Below are 21,047 nucleotides of genomic sequence, written 5' to 3' on the forward strand. Positions count from 1 at the left end.
TACCTGTTTACACATGGATTTTTCAAATTTATCATATTGAATTCTGCTTAACTTTCATTGCTTCCAAATAAGGAAAATGTTTTAGTGATTAAAATAGCATGCTTTCATTGACTGTTCATCACATGAGATGGGCCAATTGTTTTCAGACAATGTCCTAATCAGATACAGCAGTGTAACATAATGAAAAAAAAAAATGTTATTGGGTTGATTAGGTGATAGAGTTGTGGATTGGGGACATGCTATTATCTACAGTATTTGTAATGAATAGTGGCACTTAAAATTGTTCCAAGTGAAATCATCAGCTCTCATGGGCAAAACCCCATGTTGCTGAATAGAGAAAGTGAATGGATTCACCAACATATAATTTTCCATTTAACACAATTTTAAAAGATGACAGGACAATTGCTTACACCCATGAATCTGAGCCACTTAACATAACAGACACTCCGTTCACCTCCTATTTAAGAGAAAAAGGTGTCATGTCTTTGAAATAATAATAATAATATATAACTTTCTCTTTAACTGCAGATTGAACTGCAGGATATAGGATGCCACAGGTGCAGAGATGGGAATCAGAACTTCAAGGTCTACATACATAACAAAAGGAAGGAAAGAATAATGCATGATCAAAAACTTGATGGTCCGAGGTAAAAGAATTTTTGCATCTATGTGTGACTCAGGAAGTGCTTAAAGTACAATTATCATGCATAAACCATACACTATTCAGAAAAATAAATATTTTAGCTGTATAAATTTTCAGAAGAGGCATACATTTAAAAATACTGCTATAATAGAACATTTGAATATGGATAAAATGTTCACATATTCTGCTTTCAAATATTCATACTGAAAGTAATCTGGAAATACATATCTAAGGGCTTAGAAATATTTTACTTTTGATTCAGGGATTCCAGTTCTGCTAATTATTACTAAACAAATAATTCTTACTATAAATAAGCTGTATGTACAGTATAACCTCTGACTATAACAAATTGTCACTAAATTAAGCATTGAAACTAATGGTTATTGAAGTACCTCTAAGTATTTAGTGAACTAAATATTAATCTTGTAAAGAACTATTTTTCAAAATTATTTAGCTTTGTGGAGAAAAGGTACTTTTAAACAAAAGTTTAAAATTTAATTTAAACTGTAAGTATGTAATTCAGTGTTTTACATAAACACAATTATGTTTAAAGGAATAAGGTTGGAAGAAAACACCTAAGTTATTTTTATTTTTGTTTTTATTTTTTGAAATTACTTTAACAAGAAAGAACTTCTGTAAATGAGAAAAAAAGAACATTAAAGTGTTTGTAATGACAACCATCATTCTCTGTAATGAAAATAGCCTGAAACAACAATTCTGTAATTCAGCTCTAATGATTTTTACCTACTCACTGATTGTGTGAGGCAGTAAAATGTTTACAAAAATTTACAAATTTCATTTATCAAGGTACTTAAACAAATACACATTTGCTGAGTAAATCAGGAAGTTCTCTCATACGACTAAGCATAAACTACTGCAACAGTGGTATTCCCTACTGACTATGGGCTTCCCAGCCTCACACGTCTATCATTTTCATGTCTGGGCAGCCATTTGTAGTGGAATATTGTAGCAAGGAAAAGAGGAGGGGTGCAAGGATTCTTATGTTGGCAGACACTGCTTCTGAGATTGTGAATTAGTATGCTATTTTTATAGAGCCAATTTAACACTCTGTATCAAAACCTTAAAATGTAAACATAGGCTTATGCTTTGCCTAGTTATCTTTTAACTTCCGGAAATGTATTTTTGGGAAAATCCCAAATAGAAAATAAAGTTTAAGTATTAATGTTTATCTCTGCATCCCCTATTATATCAAAAACCAGAGTGGGGCTGGCTGGTAGTATGTTAATCTTCCGCCTGCGGCGCTGGCATCCCATATGGGCGCCAATTCTAGTCTTGGCTGCTCCTCTTCCAATCCAGCTCTCTGCAATGGCCTGGGAAAGCAGTGGAAGATCGCCCGAATCCTTGGGTCCCTGCACCCATGTGGGAGACCCAGAAGATGCTCCTCCTGGCTCCTAGCTTCAGATCGGCGCAGCTCTGGCTATTGTGGCCAATTGGGGAGTGAACCAGCAGAAGGAAGACCTTTCTCTCTGTCTCTCCCTCTCACTATGTGTAACTCTACCTCTCAAACAAATAAATAATAATCTTTAAAAAAAAAAAAACTAACAATGAATAAAATTGGAACATTTAAATATGGCATCAAAATCTATTGATAGAATGCTGAACAGACATTAAAATAAGAAAAATATGAAATATAAATATTATGAGTAAAGTTGAATGACATGAGAAAATGCCTATAGGTTATTTAAATGTTGTCACTATATATTATGACTATAGTCTATAAGGGAATACACACATTTTAGTGTAAAAAGGAATTGGAAATATGTGCAACAATTGATTAAAGATATGAGAATATGGGGTGCTGAGTTTGTTAATAATTTTATATACTCTTTATTCAGTTTATTTCTTTTAGAAGAGTATATATATGGGAGTACCTTAAACATTTGTAATTAGAAGATCTGTACATTTAGCCTAGGTATCTGGGGTTGATGTCTAGCTCTAGCTCCTACTCCAGCTTCCTGCTAATGCCGACCCTGGAAGATAACAGTAATTAGGTCCCTGCCACCCAATTGGGAGAACTGAATTAAGTCCTAATCTCATAGCTTTAGCCTGGCCCAATCTCATAGCTTTAGCCTGGCTACTGAGGTCATGTGAGTAGTAGACTAGTATATGGGACTCCTCCCCCCCCCCCCCCCCGCTCTGGCTATTTGTCTCTATGCCTTTGAAATAAAAGAAGTAATTTTGGTGCAAAAAAATGAAATCCATACTTTTTTTTACATAATATGTAATTTCCACAAACTTTTTTGAATTCCCACTATATATTCATAAGGCAGTTATAAGCAATTCATAAAATAGTTCTTTGTTAGCTTTTACTAAGTTGAATCAAGGGAATTCAAGCTATTTCCTAAAGTAATGTGTGTATGTGATTATGTTTTTTTTTTATGTCTCAACTTAAATGTAAGTTTTATCTACCCAAGCACTGCTCTGATTCATTAACAAAGTAGATTAATGTCAGTTCATTGCTAAAATATCCATAAGAAATCACGCAGTCATGTTCATTTCTCAGTGAGGCAAACCAGAAATTCCCTAAAGAGCAACCAGAGTAGAGAAAAATGTTTTCTACTTCAATGAAAGCTTTATTATAGTCTCCATATAGAAGAGGAACAAAGTGAACATATCTGCTCTCTGAAGTTTTCCTTCTAAACATTTCAGGGGTAAAAATGAATCAGGGGGCAGGTGAGGTTGGTTTGATTGAGGTAAAGGAGCTACTCTTCTTCCCAAGGCTTAGAAATACATCACTGTTAGTTGCATAAATATCTCATTCCTACCTGCCAACATCATAACCTCATCCAATACCACAATTGCATTAAAATTACATGTGCATGTACGTACTTGACAGGCAGACAGACAGACAGACTGGGAGAATGCTCCCATCAGCTGGTTCATTCCTCAATTGGCCTTTGGGGTGAGACTGAGGCTAAGAGCCAGGAACTCAATTCAGGTCTCCCACATGGGTGGCAGGAACTCTGTCACTTCAGCCATCACCTCTGCCTCCTGGGGTCAGTATTAGAAGGAAGCTGGAGTCAGGATGGACATGAGGTACTGAACCCAGATACTCCAATATGGGACATGAGCGTCTTAACCAGTGCCTTAACTGCCTAGTCAACCCCACAGCCCCACACTTTTAAAAAGACAAAATTTTTTTCTAGTATGTTGAGTAGTGTTTTTTTTTTTCCTTTTTTGAATTCTATATATAAAGAAGGAAGTGTTGTACAACTTTTGTTATTTTCGGATTTTATAAGTATTCACAATCTGAACATAATGTTAGGTTTAAAAATTTTATAACATGATATGGTCACTCACAAGTTTGAAAACTGTGATTTTGGGGGAGCTAAAGTATTTTCTTAGCATTTATGATAAAGTTTGTTCTTAATTAGCAAAAGGTGGGCCTATGTTGTGGCATAGCATATGGGTGCTGGTTCCAGTCCTGGCTACTCCACATCTGATCCAGATCTCTGCTAAGGATCAGAAGCAGTAGGGGATGGCCCAAGTGCCTGGGCCACTGCACCCACATAGGAGACCTGGAAGAAGTTCCTTGCTCTTGGCTTCATGTTGGCCCACACCCTGCCAATGGGGATATTTGGGGAAGAAACCAGCGGGTGGAAAATCTCTCTTTCACTCTTTCTCTGCCTCCCTCTCTCTTTGAAATAAATAAAATAAATCTTTCAAAAAATTAGCAAAAGTAATCATATGAAACAATTAACTAGTGAAGTGTCTCAATTTACATAAAATGAAAATATCCCTTTAAAATCCTACCTACCTGATACAATTATTTGAATAACTTGATACAGAAATCCAAAATTTTATTCATATGTAATTGCCTAAGTTTATTTAGAGCTTTGAGCATAAATTGGATCATACATTAGTGTATAAACTGTATTTCTACACTAATAATATGCTAGGAAACTTGATCTACATTTCCACTGCGGAAATTATATATATATTCCAAATTATTTATTTCAGCTTTGATTAAAATTAAAGTTAAAATTGTGACAATTATTTTAACATCATATATCTTGGTTGAGATTTAAATTTTAAACTATTGATGCAAGATTTTAATAATTTGAAGTGTTAAGCACCCAATACAATATGTGGAAACCACTAAGGTAACCATTTGAGAATATGTACAAGACTTTCAGGTGCCAAGAATGTGAAAACTAATGGATTGGTTAAGGCTTTTCTGTTGCATTAAAATTCACTCTATTTTATGGTTATGAAATGATTTTTGGCTACTTTGAAAAACTCTCATAAATATTCTAATTCTGACACAATTATTTATCATTATATAGCCTTTTCCTGTGAGATTAGTTTTTGATTATTTTATGCTTTATGGTTTATGAAACTTTACTGTTAGGAATTAAATTCAAATCATATTTTTAAAAACTTATTGTTGGGGTTGGTATTAGGCAAAGCAATTAACAAAGGCCTACATATCACATCAGAGTACCTGTGTTTGAGTTCTGGGCCCTTCACCCTATTCCAGATTTCTGATAATGCAACCCTTGAGAGAAATCATGTGAGCCCTTCTCAGTAACATGGAGATCCAAATGGATTTCTGATATTATGGCTTGTGTCTAATCCATCTAATCCAGCCCTAGTGATTACCGGCGTTTAGGAAGTAAATCAGCCGATAGAAGAGCAATTTATCTGTCTCTCTCTGCCTTTCAAATAACTGAAAATAAATCATTGTATATCCATTGATCTTTTTATAGTTAAATAAAATCACATGGACCATTAACATTCTTTGGATATTACAAGAAAAAAATATTTCCGTTCCTTTTATCACAAAGTCCTTAAAAGTATAACGCAGACTCTTTTTTTTTTTTTTTTTTTTTTGGGACAGGCAGAGTGGATAGTGAGAGAGAGAGAGAGAGAGAGAGAGAGAAAGGTCTTCCTTTTTGCCATTGGTTCACCCTCCAATGGCCACTGCGGCCGGCTCATCGCGCTGATCCGAAGCCAGGAGCCAGGTGCTTCTCCTGGTCTCCCATGCGGGTGCAGGGCCCAAGCACTTGGGCCATCCTCCACTGCCTTCCCGGGCCATAGCAGAGAGCTGGCCTGGAAGAGGGACAACCGGGATAGAATCCGGCGCCCCAACCGGGACTAGAACCCGGTGTGCCGGCGCCGCAAGGAGGAGGATTAGCCTGTTAAGCCACGGTGCTGGCCTGTCTTTGTTATTACAATAATATATTTTATCCTGCTTTAAAAAGAACCTGGATTGGGGCCAGCGCCATGGCTCCCTTGGTTAATCCTCCTCCTGCAGCGCAGGCATCACATATGGGTGCCGGGTTCTAGTCCCAGTTGCTCCTCTTCCAGTCCAGCTCTCTGCTGCAGCCCTGGAGGGCAGTGGAGAATGGCCCAAGTGCTTGGGCCCCTGCACCCGCATGGGAGACCAGGAGGAAGCACCTGGTTCCTTGCTTCATATCAGTGTAGCTCTGACCATGAAGGACATTTGGTGGGTGAACCAACGGAAGGAAGACCTTTCTCTCTGTCACTCTCACTGTCTAACTCTATCTGTCAAATAAATTAAAAAAAAAAACAAAAACAAAAAAAAACCTGGATTGATGTTTGTTCTGTGAGTGTTCCATGAGATATTACTTATACAAAATAAGTAACATGCATTTGTTGGTAAAACCTCTTATCTAGGGTGTCCCCAGGTCTTTGAAAGTTGGGTGTTTCTCATTTACTAAATGTATTTTGAGGTGCTCAGTTCATCTCTCACATGCGTGGCTCACTAAACCTTATAACTGTTGAGACATTTTTGTAGCAAGGTATAGCTTAGTGACTGGCACTGTAACCCAATGAGTTAAACCACCATCTGCAGAGCCCCTTTTGGGTGATGATTTGAAACCTGGCTGTTCCACTTCCAATCTAGCTCTCTAATCAAGTGCCTGGAAAAGTGTGGAAGATGACCCAAAAGCTTGGGCTCCTCCACCCATGTGGGAGATGCAAAAGAAGCTCCTGGCTTCCACCTGGTCCAGCCCTGGCCATTGTAGCCATTTGGGGAGTGAACCAGTGGATAGAAGACAACTCTCATTCTTTCTCTCTCTCTCTCTTTTTAACCCTCTCTGCAATTCTGACTTTCAAATAAATGAAATCTTAAAGAGAGAGAGAGAGAGAGAGAGAGAGAGAGAGAGAGAGAAAGGTACAGTTAAGGCGGTGGACAAGGGTGCTCTTCCTGCATTGTCTGTGATCTCGATATATGTAACAGAGATTCACAGATGTTAAATATAGGCTCAGAATGCCATGGGAAATGACCCTTTAGGAACATGATGAAAATGAAATCAAACCACAGGGAAAAAAAAAATACCAGCACTTACCTGCACAAGGAACATGGCTATGTGGTGAAATTCTCCACGGCCCCCTTGTTTAACAGGAACAGTCATAAAGAATTTGCTACCATCTCTGGAAAACACAGGCTCCTCATTCTAAAACATAGAAAGACATATAACAGTCTCAACATGCTGTCAACTACTGCTAAGTGATACATGAGTTGTACCAAGTACAATTTGAAATTAGTTTGGAAAGTGGTCGTATTACTTATAAAATCGATGTATGATAGTATTTTTAAAATTAATGTAATGCTACACTGCAAATATGTATGTGTTTACACAGTGGGAAGGATGCAGAAGTTTCCTACATAGTGTATAACAATATTTTACAATTAGACTAAAGATCCCTTTTAAATTGGCTCAAAAAACAACTTTCATGTCTACACAAGACTGTGTTGAGTTGAGGAAAATCTGATGCCTGTGCCAGTTATCAAAATTATTTTTAATTATAAAACTGCATAACTTATATTGAATATATTTTAAGTCAGTAATTCTAATTACTTGAAGATTTGTTACTGAGGAAGTATATATAAGTTTGTTGAAATTTAAAAACTTAAAGCCCATGAAATTGAAAGGTATCTATAGAAAATTTTTTCATTCAGATTTCCCATCTTTACTATACACCTTTACCTACACACAAGCACAAATGCCTGCAACTGTGAATCCTCATTTGGTGATTTTTACTGAAATCCTAGTGGCATATTAAGTCAACAGGAATATTTATGAAAATTGAATGATGAAAGCCATACATGCAGATTTCTTTCTCTTGTTTCAGGGAAAATATTGAGAAAAATTGATTTAAATTGACAAAACACTGAGTACCAACCTGATTGATTAATGAATATGACTGCATGACTATATGATATAAAGAAAGGCTTTGATATGGTTTCTACTGTAAATCTTTCAAACACCCTTCCAGTATTTTAGACGTCCTGGCCCTCTGCATGCTCATTTCTTGTTTCTCTCTCTCTCTCTCTCTCTCTCTCTCTCTCTCTCATTCCCTTGCTTCCTCACTGGGCTTCTCCTTCCTACATGCGGTGGATCCAGAGCCTTTGCTACTTGTATTTCCTTTATTTGGCAGTTCCTTCTCTCTGATTCACTTTTCTGCTCTAATGTCACTTTACTAATGAATAGTTTCCTGATTACCCAATATAAAGTTCAACAACAAAGCCAGATTATGCAACTCCATCCGATATGCTTCTCTTTTTTTACTTCATTCTATTCTATCTATTGCATTTAACTCCCTCAGGGTATGTTTTGTATATTTGGGTGTTTGTATGTATGTTCCCTTTCAACTAGGATAGAGTCAAATTTATTACATCTCCTGCTGGCTGGGGTATCTCTCTTGCTTTGCTGTGACAAGTGGGGTTTCTTCCACCTAAAACAATCTACCTGTCATTCTTTTTGTACTAAGTCTAAGTATATTTTACTTATTGCCATGAAGCATAAGGCATTCCAAAATTTCCCTGGTTTGGGGATCTCTCCTAGTTAAGGAATCTCCTCATTATTCCAAAATGTATCCTGTATTCAACTCTTTCATGACATTGAATGCATTTATTATACCGATCTATTGATGGTTTCCTTTACTAGGCATCTAATAATTAAAATAAATTTGCAATGTCATCACTTTAGCTCTATTGCTCTAGACACAGTTGATACTCAATTCATAACTGCTGAATATATGAGTCCACATATATATATCAGCAAAAATATTTGACAAACATATCACTCTATCTACCAAATTTCCTCCAACATATAGGCTTTGCCCTCACTTGCTATTCTATTGTGCAGAAAAGATTTCCCATTGAGTTTGTATTTTATTTTAATTTTTAAGAATATAATTAGGAGGTCAGTGCTGTGCTACAGTGGGTTAAGCCGCAATATGCACTGCTGGCAATCCATATGGGCACTGATTCATGTCCCTGTTGCTCCACTTCCAATCTAGCTCCCTGTTAATGGTCTGGGAAAAGCAGTGGAAGGTGGCCCAAGTGTTTAGCTTCCTACAACCCAAGTCAAAGGCCCATATGAAAGTTTGGCTCCTGGCTTTGGCTTGGCCCAGTCACAGCTGTTGCAACAATCTGGGCAGTGAACCAACAGATAGAAGGCTGATACCTCTTTCTCTTTCTGCCTGTAAGTCTGGCTTTCAAAAAATTAAATTTTAAAAGAAATGTTTCCAGCTTTTCTCCATTCAATATGTTGCTGGTTGTGGTTTTTTTCATATACTTTCATTATTGGGTTTAGGTATTTTACTTGTGTAACCAATTTCCTTCTATAGCCAATTAAGATATTTATCATGAAAAGATATTGAATTCTATCAAAAGCTTTTCTGCATCTATTGAGATGATCATATGGTTTTTATTCCTCAGTTTGCTAATGTAATGTATCACATTTATTGATTTGTATATGTTGAACCATCCCTACATTCCTCAGATGAATCCCATCTGGTCCAGATGGGTGATCTTTTTGATTTGTCATTGTATTCAGTTAGCTAATATATTGTTAAGGACTTTTGCATCTCTGCTCATCAGCAATATTAGCCTATAGTACTATTTACTTTGTTGTATCTTTTTCTGGTTTTGGAATTAAGGTGATATGGAACAAGCAAAGGATGTAATCTAACCATTAACAATTCAATATAATACTGGGAGTTTTAGTCAGAGTCATTAACTAAGAAAACAAATCAAACGGATACGAATGGAAAGGAGGAAGTCAAATTACACCTATTTGCATATGACATGATCCTATATAGGGGAACCAAAAGGTTCCACTAAGAGGCTGTTTGAATTCATAAGAGTTTCACAGATTTGCAGAAAATAAATCTTCATGAAAAACCAATAGCATTTCTATGCACAAAAATGTCATGACTGAGAAAGAAGTTATAAAATCAGTCCTGTTCACAATGATTACAAAGATATTTAAACACCTTGGGATAAATTTAACTAAAATGTGCAAGATCTCTATAATGAATATTAAAAAATATAAAGATAAAAAGAAGAAACAAAAAATGGAAAAATCTTCCATGTTCATAAATTGGAAGAACAAACATCACTAAAATGTTCGTACTAACCAAAATAATTTACAGAGTTAATGTGATCCCAAAAAAACCCTGAAAATTATATGTAAACACAAGAGATCCTAAATAGCTAAAGCAACATTTTACAACAAAAACAAAGCCAGAGGCATCACAATACCAGGATTTAAGACATATTACAAGGTATTAAAAATTAAAACAACACCTGTTGCTGACTTAACAATTTGACACTAGGGGAGAGGGAGTGGGAAAGGGGAGGGTTGCAGGTGGGAGGGAAGTTATGGGGGGGGAAGCCATTGTAATTCATAAGCTGTACTTTGGAAATTTATATTCATTAAATAAAAGTTTAAAAAAAATTAAAACAACTTGGTATTGGCACAAAAATAGACATGTAGACCAATGGAAGAGATTCAAAACCCTCCCAAATTAATCCATGCATCTGGCCAGCGCCACGGCTCAATAGGCTAATCCTCCCCCTTGCAGCGCCGGCACACCAGGTTCTAGTCCCGGCCAAGGCCCGGATTCTATCCCAGTTGCCCCTCTTCCAGGCCAACTCTCTGCTATGGCCTGGGAGTGCAGTGGAGGATGGCCCAAGTCCTTGAGCCCTGCACCCGCATGGGAGACCAGGGGAAGCACCTGGCTCCTGGCTTCGGATCAGCGAGATGCGCTGGCCACAGCGGCCATTGGAGGGTGAACCAATGGCAAAAAGGAAGACCTTTCTCTCTGTCTCTCTCTCACTATCCATTCTGCCTGTCAAAAAAAAAAAAAAAAAAAAGAAAGAAAGAAAGAAAGAAAATCCCTAACCTTACATCCTACTAAAAAAGTCAATTCAAAATGGATCAAGGATCTAAACCTATGACCTGAAATTACTAGAGGAAAACACAGGGAAAATGTTACAAGATATTGGCATTGGCAAACACTTCTTGGATAAGACCCCAGAAACACAGGCGATTAAAGCCAAAATACCCAAATGGGATTACATCAAGCTAAAAGAACTTCAGCACAGCAAAGGAAACACTCAATGAAGTAAAGAGATTACAGACAGAATAGGAGAAAACATTTGCAAATTACGCTTCTGGTAAAGGATTAATATTCAGAATACATAAAGAGCTCAAGGAACTCAACAAAATAAAACAAATTTGTTAAGAAATAGGCAAGTACATGAACAGGTATTTTTCAAAGAATGAAATACAAATGGTCAATAGACACATGGAAAATTGCTCAGGATCACTAGCTATCAGGGAAATGCAAATAAAAAGCACAATAAAATTTTACCTCACCCTAGTTATAATGGCTATCATCCAGAAATCAAAAAACAACATATGCTGGTGAGGATGTGAAGTAAAAGGTACTCTAATACACTGTTCGTGGAATGCCAACTAGTATAACCATTATGGAAGACAGCGTGGAGGTTCCTTAAAAATCTAAACAATGAGTAACCATATGACCTAGCTATCCCATTTCTGGGAATGTACCAAAAGGAAATGAAATCAGCATATGAAAGAGTTATTTGAACTCCCATGTTTATAACAGCTCAAATCACAATAGCCAAGATACAATATCAACCCAGATGTCCATTAATAGATGACTGGATAAAGAAAATGTCATATGAATAAACAATGAATGAAATCCTGTCTTTTGCAACAAAATGGGTACAACAGGAAACCATTGTTCTTAGTGAGTTAAACAAGTCACAAAAAGACAAATATCATGTTTTCTTGTATTGTATTGTATTAAATTTGTTTATGTATAAATTTGCTGCTTCTCATGATTGTTCATCTCATAAATTTCATCCACTTTGAACTGAAGAAAAATAAACTAGGGTAAACTATTAACTGTAGTTTTTACTTACTAATTGATAACTAGATGCTTTGTTTTAAAAAGTTTCTCTTAAATATCCATAAGTTTGGTATTTAAGATTTAGGGCAATCTCAAAAGAGCATGCATTATACTGATGTATGTTAAACACTAATGAAAGCCTCTGGAAATAAAAATGATAGCCAACTAGGTTTAATAATGCAGGACAGTTCAGAGTACAAAATACCCATATGTCATTGTTTTTATTTTCAGTATTTAACTTTAATTTTGTGAAAGTCCATTATTAGCTGTAAAATCAAAGATTTTTCTAATTATTTTACATGATGAGTAAAATAAAAATTGTTCATATTGATATTAGTGTCTCTGCATACATATATATTTATACACATTTTATATATACATATATATATATATATATTTGTCTAGGTCTTGTTATACATGATGTTTGTACCAACAAGGAGTTAGTATCATTACAGCCTTTTTTCCTTTTTTATTCATTCATCAAAGGCATGCCTCCTTATATACCAGATTTTACATTAATCATTTAGATTACAATGAAGAGCAAAATGGACATTGTTGCTGATACTGTATCTTAAAAAAAGTCAGAAGTAATTCTTGAAATGTCACACAATAATTGCACTTGACTTTAGGACAACTTTTACTGAGGAATCAGATTTAGTCAGGGTGGTTGGAGGGGGTGATTTCTAGAGTAGGTGATTTAACCCGAGGTTGCAACATGAACTGACTTCAAATGAGAAAGAAGTTGACACATCCTGTTCAGAAATAAGGACTATTTTGACTTGAATGGAGAAAGCAGCAGTAAGGATGATATGATACAGAGTTAGAAAAACATTCAAATTAACATGTTTTGGATCATTTAAGGATGTGAGTCTTTATATGAATGGCAGAAGCAAGACAGAGAAATCGTTCTGAGCTGTGGAAGTGAGAATATAAAAATAAGCATGATGACAGTCAAATGCATATTTCAAAGAGGTCACTCAGGCAGCATGCAGCGTACAGAACAGATAGACAGATACCTGAGAAGTTAAATTTGACAGTAGAAATGATAGTCTCTTCAACAAATGATGTTGGGAAAATTGGATCTCTGCATGCGGAAGTATGAAACAAGACCCCTACTTCACACCCTATACAAAATTCTACTCAATATGGATCAAGGATCTAAACCTAAGGCCTCAAACCATCAAATTACTAGAAGAAATGGGAAATGCTGCAAGACATTGGCATTGGCAAACTTCTTGGAACATTAAAAGTCTATGGTTATAAAATAAATTAAAATGTTATTGCAAACGTTAAAAAGAAAGAAAGGAAGGTGGAGAGAGAGTGGGATGAAGTGTCACTGTACTCTAAGAATTCTAGCTATGAACTACTTGTAATCTGTTTCCCTGTATTAAAAAAAAAAAAAGATTTTTTTTTAAAGTTTGTCAGTTAAGAGGGAACTGCAGTACCTCTCATTGAACCAAGATGGTGTTTGTATGTTGGAAAAAAGTAAATTGACTCAATTTTGAAAGCAAAATCAAATAACCTAATGATGAATTATATGCAGATAAAAATCAGAAAAAATTCAAGGATGATTAGGATAATGGTTTAAAGGCTGTATGGCTTGGCTCCTTGACTCCTATTAGAAAAAGAAATAAGGCTGACTAAAAGAGACCTTGGATCTGAGGAACATGTGAACCATCTTGCAGATTCAGGAGGGGTTGACAAATAAGAATATGGATGCTTCTGAGCTCATCGTACAAGTGCCCAGGGTTATAAATTTGGTGTTCTTACCATGTGGTGGTGAATAAAACATAGATGTGAATGTCACTTAGGGAGAAAATACAAAATAAGGAGGACTCTAAAGAACAAACAGAACCCCTGAACACACCCAAACAAAACAAAATATGTGACATTGTAAAAAGCAGTCATGGAATAAATAGTACAATGGATTCAGACATAGTTGTAGTCGATTAACTTCTTTTAGTTCTCCTGAATTCTGTAGTATAAGAACATTTGGTGGATATTTTGTTTTTTTATCAATCATGGTCATATTTATTCCAGGTCTACTTATGTGACAAACTGACCAGTAGACATGTAAGGAAAAAGGTGCTCATCTGAAATATTCTCCACGTGTTCTATTTATGTGGAGGTTTGGTCAATTTTAAGGGCAATTTAACCATGCAGGTGGTTTCTAGCTTTAATGAATTGCATTCTTTCCTACTACATTGACACAAAAATTTACTTATGTGAATGACCTTAATATAGTTCTTGGTAGTACTTCTTCAATTTATGTCCTGTTAAAACAAAAAATAACAAAACAACAAACAAAACAAAACAAAACAAAACAAAAAAAAAACAGAAGTAACCTGCTCACAAATGATGTCACAGAAAGCCGAAGTTATAAATATGGTAATGGAAAAAGATTATTTTGTCACTCCCAGCAAAGACTTCAAGTCTTGTAACTACAATAACTTATGAAAATTATTAAATAAATTGGAGAATAGGATGAGTACAAAGGCCAACACGTGACAGAGACAAACAGTACTTTACCTGTTTAGAGAGCCATGTATCTGATGTCATCTCATATTTCTGAAAGAAAATAATTAACTCTATGAAGCATCTAAATACCAAAACAAGCACAGATCAAAGCTCCTTTTTGCCTCTTATCTTCAGACATTTCCCCACTGCCTTCTGCTGGTGAAATACCATAAGTGATCTCACTGATCCCTTTGTCATTCTTGATGTAAATTAAAATAAAGTGACCTAGAGAATTGGGATTATATGATAATTTAGTTATAAACTCTTTTCTTTGCTGGACTTCAGAATTCTAGCAGTATGTCACCAGGAAAGGGAGATCATTTGGCAGTTCTGGTTACCTCATTCCAGCTACTCTGAACCAACAGATGCTGCCTCTTTTCACCTCTAGGCACCATCAGAAGCAGAATTATTAAGTCATTCAAAGGGACTGGGCAAACAGCCAGTAATAAAATTAAAAGGATGGACATCCTTTCAATACTCAGTACCCTCTTAATCACAGCCATGTTTCCTTATCAGCAGTGCTTCAGTGTTAAGGAAAATGCCATGTTCTCTAAAACAGTCTGGCAGCTAATCATAACCAAAATCATAACAAAACAAGCAATATTATACTGACTTAATCTCAAGTAATTATACAAAGATAACATGTTATACTAATACTGCCTCCATGTAATGATATGAATTGTGTTATAGTTTTCTGAAATAAATGATTCTAAAACAAGAGTATTCAAATTAAGAAAGCTAAATAACAGTATGTTATATAATTTCCTGTGCATAAAGGAACACACTTCAAAATGCTCTATGTAATAATTTATGTATAGGGTCTTTTTTCTCTACTGTATCTTACTAAGCTCATATTAATATTATATTATAACTGACCACTGTCTCTTTTCAAGGTAATTTTTAAAAATATTTTTGCTACATACATAAATCAGGAAAACACCTAAGTAAGTCATTTCTTGATAGTCTACTTACATCTCAGCAATAACTATTCATAGTATCTCTAAAATACATGAAATAAATGAGAATGCAGTATTCAATAGTATCACCGAATTTTGAAAGAAACATTAAATCTCAAAACTTAAATGCTACTAAGAATTAACAGAAAGTAAAAAAAAAAAAAAATCAACACCATACATGGAATAAAAGAATATCAACAGGGCATCAAATCAATAATATGACATGATCTCTACATCTATTTTTCATTGAATCACTTTACTTTTGCAGATACCTATATGTGATGAACATATTAATATTATCCTTGCATAGAAGTGAAAGGATTTTTCTTGCTTGGTTAGAACATCTTAATGCTAATTTTTAAATGATTTAGTAATCAACTGAGTAAGAAATCATCAGAATACTTTATTAAATAAATAAAGAAATGCTAGTTGGTTTATAATTTAGGTGGTTTAAAGAGGAAGACAGATAAATTTGCTAATAATACAATGTTACTGTGACAGTATTATCAAACCCCAAAAGTAAATGATTAATTCATCTCTGTTATATATACATATATACTCATCATTCTGATCAAAGAGACGTTTCATTTATTTCTCTCTTTTGTAGGCAACAGAACAGTTTTGTTTTAAAAATAGTGATATATAGTGAAATGCACAGATCTTAAGTGTACACTGTGGTGAGTTTCAACACAATTAATTTGCATTCCATTCAGACATAGGATCTTTCAATCTCCTCAAAACAGTCCCATATACTAATTCACAGAAGTTCCAGAAAGACGACCACTCCATTGATTTTCCTTACAAACTAGATTTGCAGATTTTAGAAATTCAGAAAACAAATAATTTATTATGTACATATTATTCATTCTTTAGTGTGAGTATTCTTCCATATCACATGTTTTTGAGATTCACTCATATTGCTGAATGTATCAGTATTCTGTATCTTCTTCTTGTTAAATTGTTGAGTAGAATGTCAATGTGGAGTTATGCTCTTTTTTTAATACATTCCTTTTAATAAGATATTGGAAGAGTCTCCAAATTTTTGGCTGCTTACATAAGGCTTCTTGAAAGGTCTAATAATGTTGAGTAGTTTTCATGTATTGAATATCTTCCTCATAATTGTCTTTTCACATGCTTTAATGGTATTTCTGGGTGGTCTTTTAATTATTGAGATGCAGGATTTCTTTATATTTGTATTTTTTGTCAGATACACATTTTGCAATATATTTTTCTCTAGTTTGTGCTTGTTTAATCATTTCTTTAATATGGTCATCAAAGGGATATTTCTAATACTGATGATGCCCTGTGTATGTTTTTTATAATTAGTCAATTTCACCTATTCAATATAGTGAATTTACATCCCATTTTTTTAGAAGATTGACAGTAATAACTTTTAAATTTAGGATTATACTTTATCTTAGATTGACTTAGAATATTAAATGAAATATGTGCCAAACATCATTTTTCCCTTTGAATGCCATTTTTTCCAGCACAATTTATCCCCACAGATTTATTTTATAAATCAATTTATCAGATTAATATGGATATGTTTTGGAAACTGCTCAATTCAGTTGTTCTATTTTTGTGTCCTTAAGTGTCTTCCACTATGTCTAGCTTTCTATGATGTTCTAGTTGTTACTGAGACTAGAGAGTGCTAATTGTCCAACTTTGCTCTCTCATAAGTTGGTTTGACATACCTAGGTCTTCCGAATTTTTCTGTAAATGTGAAACCATCTAGTCTGTTCCTACAAAGAGTTCCATGAGATATTCATTGGGATTATATTGAAATTATAGCTCAACATCTGTAGAATTAGCATCTTAACAATATTAGGCCTTTCAATTCAAAGTCTCTTAAAATTTCTTTTAGCAATGTTGTAGCTTTCATTATTGGGATTTTTTCATAATATGTGATAAATTCATTCTTACTTGTTAATTGTATACTGATTTTGATGGTATTTTAGTTTATTTTTCTTTGGTATATTGCTAATCTATTTTTGTTTTGTAATTCTTTATTTTGGAATTGGTGTTTTGGAGCACTGGGTTAAGCCACTGCTTGAAATACCAGCATCCCAAATCAGAGGGCCAGTTTCAATCCCAGCTACGCTACTTTCAGTCCACTTTCCAGTTAATGTGCCTGGGAAAATAGCAGAAGATGGTCAGAGGATGTGGGACCCTGCTAACCATGTGCAACACCAAAATGGAATTCCTAGCTCCTGGCTTTAGCCTGGCCTAGCCAGGTGTGGCTGTTCTGGTTATTTGGAGAGTGAATGAACCAGTGAATGAAATATTTCCCTCTCTCTGTGCCTCACCCTCTTTCTGTTGCTCTGCCTTTCAAATAAGTAAGGAAAATAAACAAATTTCTTTAAAAAAAAATCCTTTGTTTTGAAACAAGTTCAAACTAGCTGAGAACTTGTAAGATGATGTCAAGACACCTGAGCACACCCTTCAGACACATGCATTATTTTGCTCTATTTGTTTTATGCTCTCCCCTCCTTTTCCCTTCTCTCTTATTTCTAAATCATTTGAGAGAAAAATAGAAGCACACTTTTCAAAATCATTCAAAGAGAAATAAGAACCAGACTTCTGTTTTTTTGTAAGAAAAACAACTTGACAACACATTGGAGGCATTGCACTCTTAACCCTTAGATACTTCAGTGAACATTTCTGAAGAAAATTATAGTCTCCTGTATAATCATAATAAAATTATCAAATCAGGATATTGAACATGCACTGATGTTGGTACACTGATTTTACAAGTTGTAATCTTGTAGTCTAGGTTTTTAAAATAATTTTTACATTTTATGTAGGCAACTGTCATTCACAAATAAAACAGGTTTATTCCTTCTTTTCCAAATACTATGTTGTTTCTTTCTTGTTAAATTAACCTGATTAGGGCTTATAGTATAGTTTGCAGGACAGTGGTGAGAATGGATATACTTCCTTACAGTGATCTTTCACGGAAAAAGTTCAGTGCTTCACTGTTGAGTGTGGACGTTATTTCCTGGGCACTCTTTCTTATATAGAGAATGTGTCTTTTCGTTATGTTGAAAGTTACATGGACATTGAATTTTATCGTTTGCTTTTCTTCGTCTATAGATATGACTTTTTTTTTTTACAGATTCATTTATTTATTTGAAAGGCAGAGCTACAGAGAGGCAGAGGCAGAGGGAGAGAGGCTTCCATCCACTGTTCACTCCCCAGATGGCTGCAACGGCTGGAGCTGTGCTGATCTGAAGCCAGGAGCCAGGAGCTTCCTCTTGGTCTCCCATGCAGCAGCAGAGGCCTAAAGACTTGGGACATCTTCTACTACTTTCCCAGGCCACAGCAGATTGCTGGATGGGAAATGGAGCAGCCGTGAGTCAAACTGGCGCCCATATGGGATGCCGGTACTGCAGGTGGCAACTTTACCCACCGTGCCACAGCACTGGCTGTATTTTTTTCTCTTAATATAAAGGATTGTATCAACTGGTTTTCATTATTAAATCAATCTTCAATTCCTGGGATAAACCCCATTTGGTCATGATATACAATCCTCTATCCCTAGTCCTAGATTTCGGTATTAATATGTTTAAGGATTGTCTTGTGAATTCATGAACATTATTAGTACAAAATGTTCCCTCTTGTAATGTCACTGTCTAATTTTCATATTGGTAGTATCCTATTCTTATCAAATGAATTGACCAATGGCCTTCCTTCTCCATTTTCTATCCTTTAGTATCCGTTTATTCCTATAGGAATGTTAGAGTTTGTTTCCTTCCAAACTTATGTTGACATTCAGCAGCCAATATAACAATATTAAGAGGTGGGGCTCAAGAGCTGATGAGGCCATGAATGAGAGGTTCTAATGAATTGGCTAATGCTCCTATTGTGGGAGTGGGTTTGTTATGTTGGAATGGATTCCTTATTAACAGGATGCCTCTCTTGCACCCTCTCTTTGCCCATCTTTCAGGAGACTTTGCCGTAAGAGGACTCTTGATCTTGAACTTTCCGGCCTTCAGAACTATGAGCCAATACATTTCTCATCATTACAAATTGGGCAGTCTGTAGTACTCTGAAATAGTACCAACCATAAAATGAACTAGAAATTATGGCATTTTTCACAGATATTTGATAGAATTCATTACTGAATCTATCATTAGAATTTTCAAGGGAAGGGTTCTAATTATAAATTAAATTTCTTCAGTTTACAAAAAACTACTCAAATGTGCTTCCTTTTCAAACATCCATTTTGTTGCTTGTTTCTTTCAAAGAAAGTGTCCATGTCATATATTTGAGGATATTTTGGCTGTTAGTACCAAAATTTTTAAAAGATCTGAAAACTTCATAGAGATGTCATTTTGCACATTGGTAATGTGTTTTTTTCTTCATTAGTACAAGTAAGGATTTACCAATTTTATCATTTTTTAAGAAACATTTTTTTTCTCACATTGGGCTTCTTTTGAGTTTGTTGTCACTTTTACTAATTTGTGTTCTTATTTTTTTTCTTTTAATTTTTTCTAATTGCTTTGAGTGAAATTTACATTTGTGTTTTCTAATTTGTGTTTTATTGAATTAGTACCTTCATCTTATAATTATCTTTGTTAATTGAATATTAATATTTATAAGGTACTGAGTTATGTTCTGATATATGCACCAATATGGAGTGATTAAATCATACTAATGAAAATACATCTATTCCTTATATCTACTTATAAATTGTGTTTCAAATGCTGAAAATGTTTTGAAATGTATTTTAAATTATTATTAACAATAGACACTCTTTCATGTAATAGTAGTCAAATATTTATTCTTTCAATCAAATTGACAAACATTCCCTCACCCAACCCCCAACTTTTGGTAACCACCTTTCTCATTTGTACTTCAAAATATTCTAGTTTATAGATTCCACATATAAATATAATAGTATGAGTAGTAGTTATTTCAACTGAATCTCCTTGTCATCAAAAATGTACTCCATGGTAAGCCTCGACTTTCAATACGAGCATCCCACATTGGGGTGCCTGTTGGCGTCTTGGCTGCTCTGCTTCTGACTCAGTTCATACTAATGCACCTGGGAAAGCAGCGAATAATGGCCCAAGTGCTTGTGGGCCCCTTGCATCCTTGTGGGAGGCCTATATAGGTCTGTGCTCCCGGCTTCAGCCTGGCCCAACCCTGATTGTTGTGGTCATTACTGGAGTGAATTTTTCTCTCTGTCTCTCCCTCTCTCTCTGACTTGCAAATAATAAATAAATCTTTAAATATATATACATATATATTTAAATATATATGTAATCTGAAGATATTACTTCTTTAAAGTTTGAGGCTTATCAATATTCCTTCAGTACTTAAGAAGCTTTTCAATTTTGAATTTGTTGGATAAAGTATTTTCTAAATATTAGTTTGGCTAAGTTGTTAATAGTGTTGTCCAAGCTTCTATATTCTTGTCAGTTTTTGACTAATGATTCTATATGGATCAGGGAATATTAGAATCTTCAAGTATAATTGTTCTGCTTCTTCTTTGGTTTTATTAGTGTTGGCTAATGACTTGCTAAAGTGTTTTAAGTCTTTGATATTAGGTACATAAGTATTTCAAGCTTTAAAATATTTCTAATCAGTTGACACTGTATCATTATGAAATAGCTCTATTAATCTCTGGCAATATATCTAACATTAACTCTTTTTTTTATTTTTTGACAGGTAGAGTGGACAGTGAGAGACAGAGAGAGAGAGAAAAG

At 34.9% G+C, this 21,047-nt stretch overlaps 1 protein-coding gene across 2 annotated transcripts in view; it reads right to left on the reverse strand.

Moving 5' to 3' along the window:
- Positions 1-21,047, reverse strand: part of DPP10 (dipeptidyl peptidase like 10) — a 791,529-nt gene that overhangs the window by 64,504 nt on the left and 705,978 nt on the right. For both annotated transcript variants that reach the window (XM_062199274.1, XM_062199266.1), the window contains 2 exons: positions 14,390-14,428; positions 6,979-7,086 (listed from right to left, as the gene is read on the reverse strand). In XM_062199274.1, the coding sequence (XP_062055258.1) occupies positions 6,979-7,086; positions 14,390-14,428 (147 nt within the window). The remainder of the gene's footprint in view (positions 1-6,978; positions 7,087-14,389; positions 14,429-21,047) is intronic.

Source organism: Lepus europaeus, chromosome 1 (assembly GCF_033115175.1).
Source record: "Lepus europaeus isolate LE1 chromosome 1, mLepTim1.pri, whole genome shotgun sequence".
NCBI classification, from domain to species: Eukaryota; Metazoa; Chordata; class Mammalia; order Lagomorpha; family Leporidae; genus Lepus; species Lepus europaeus.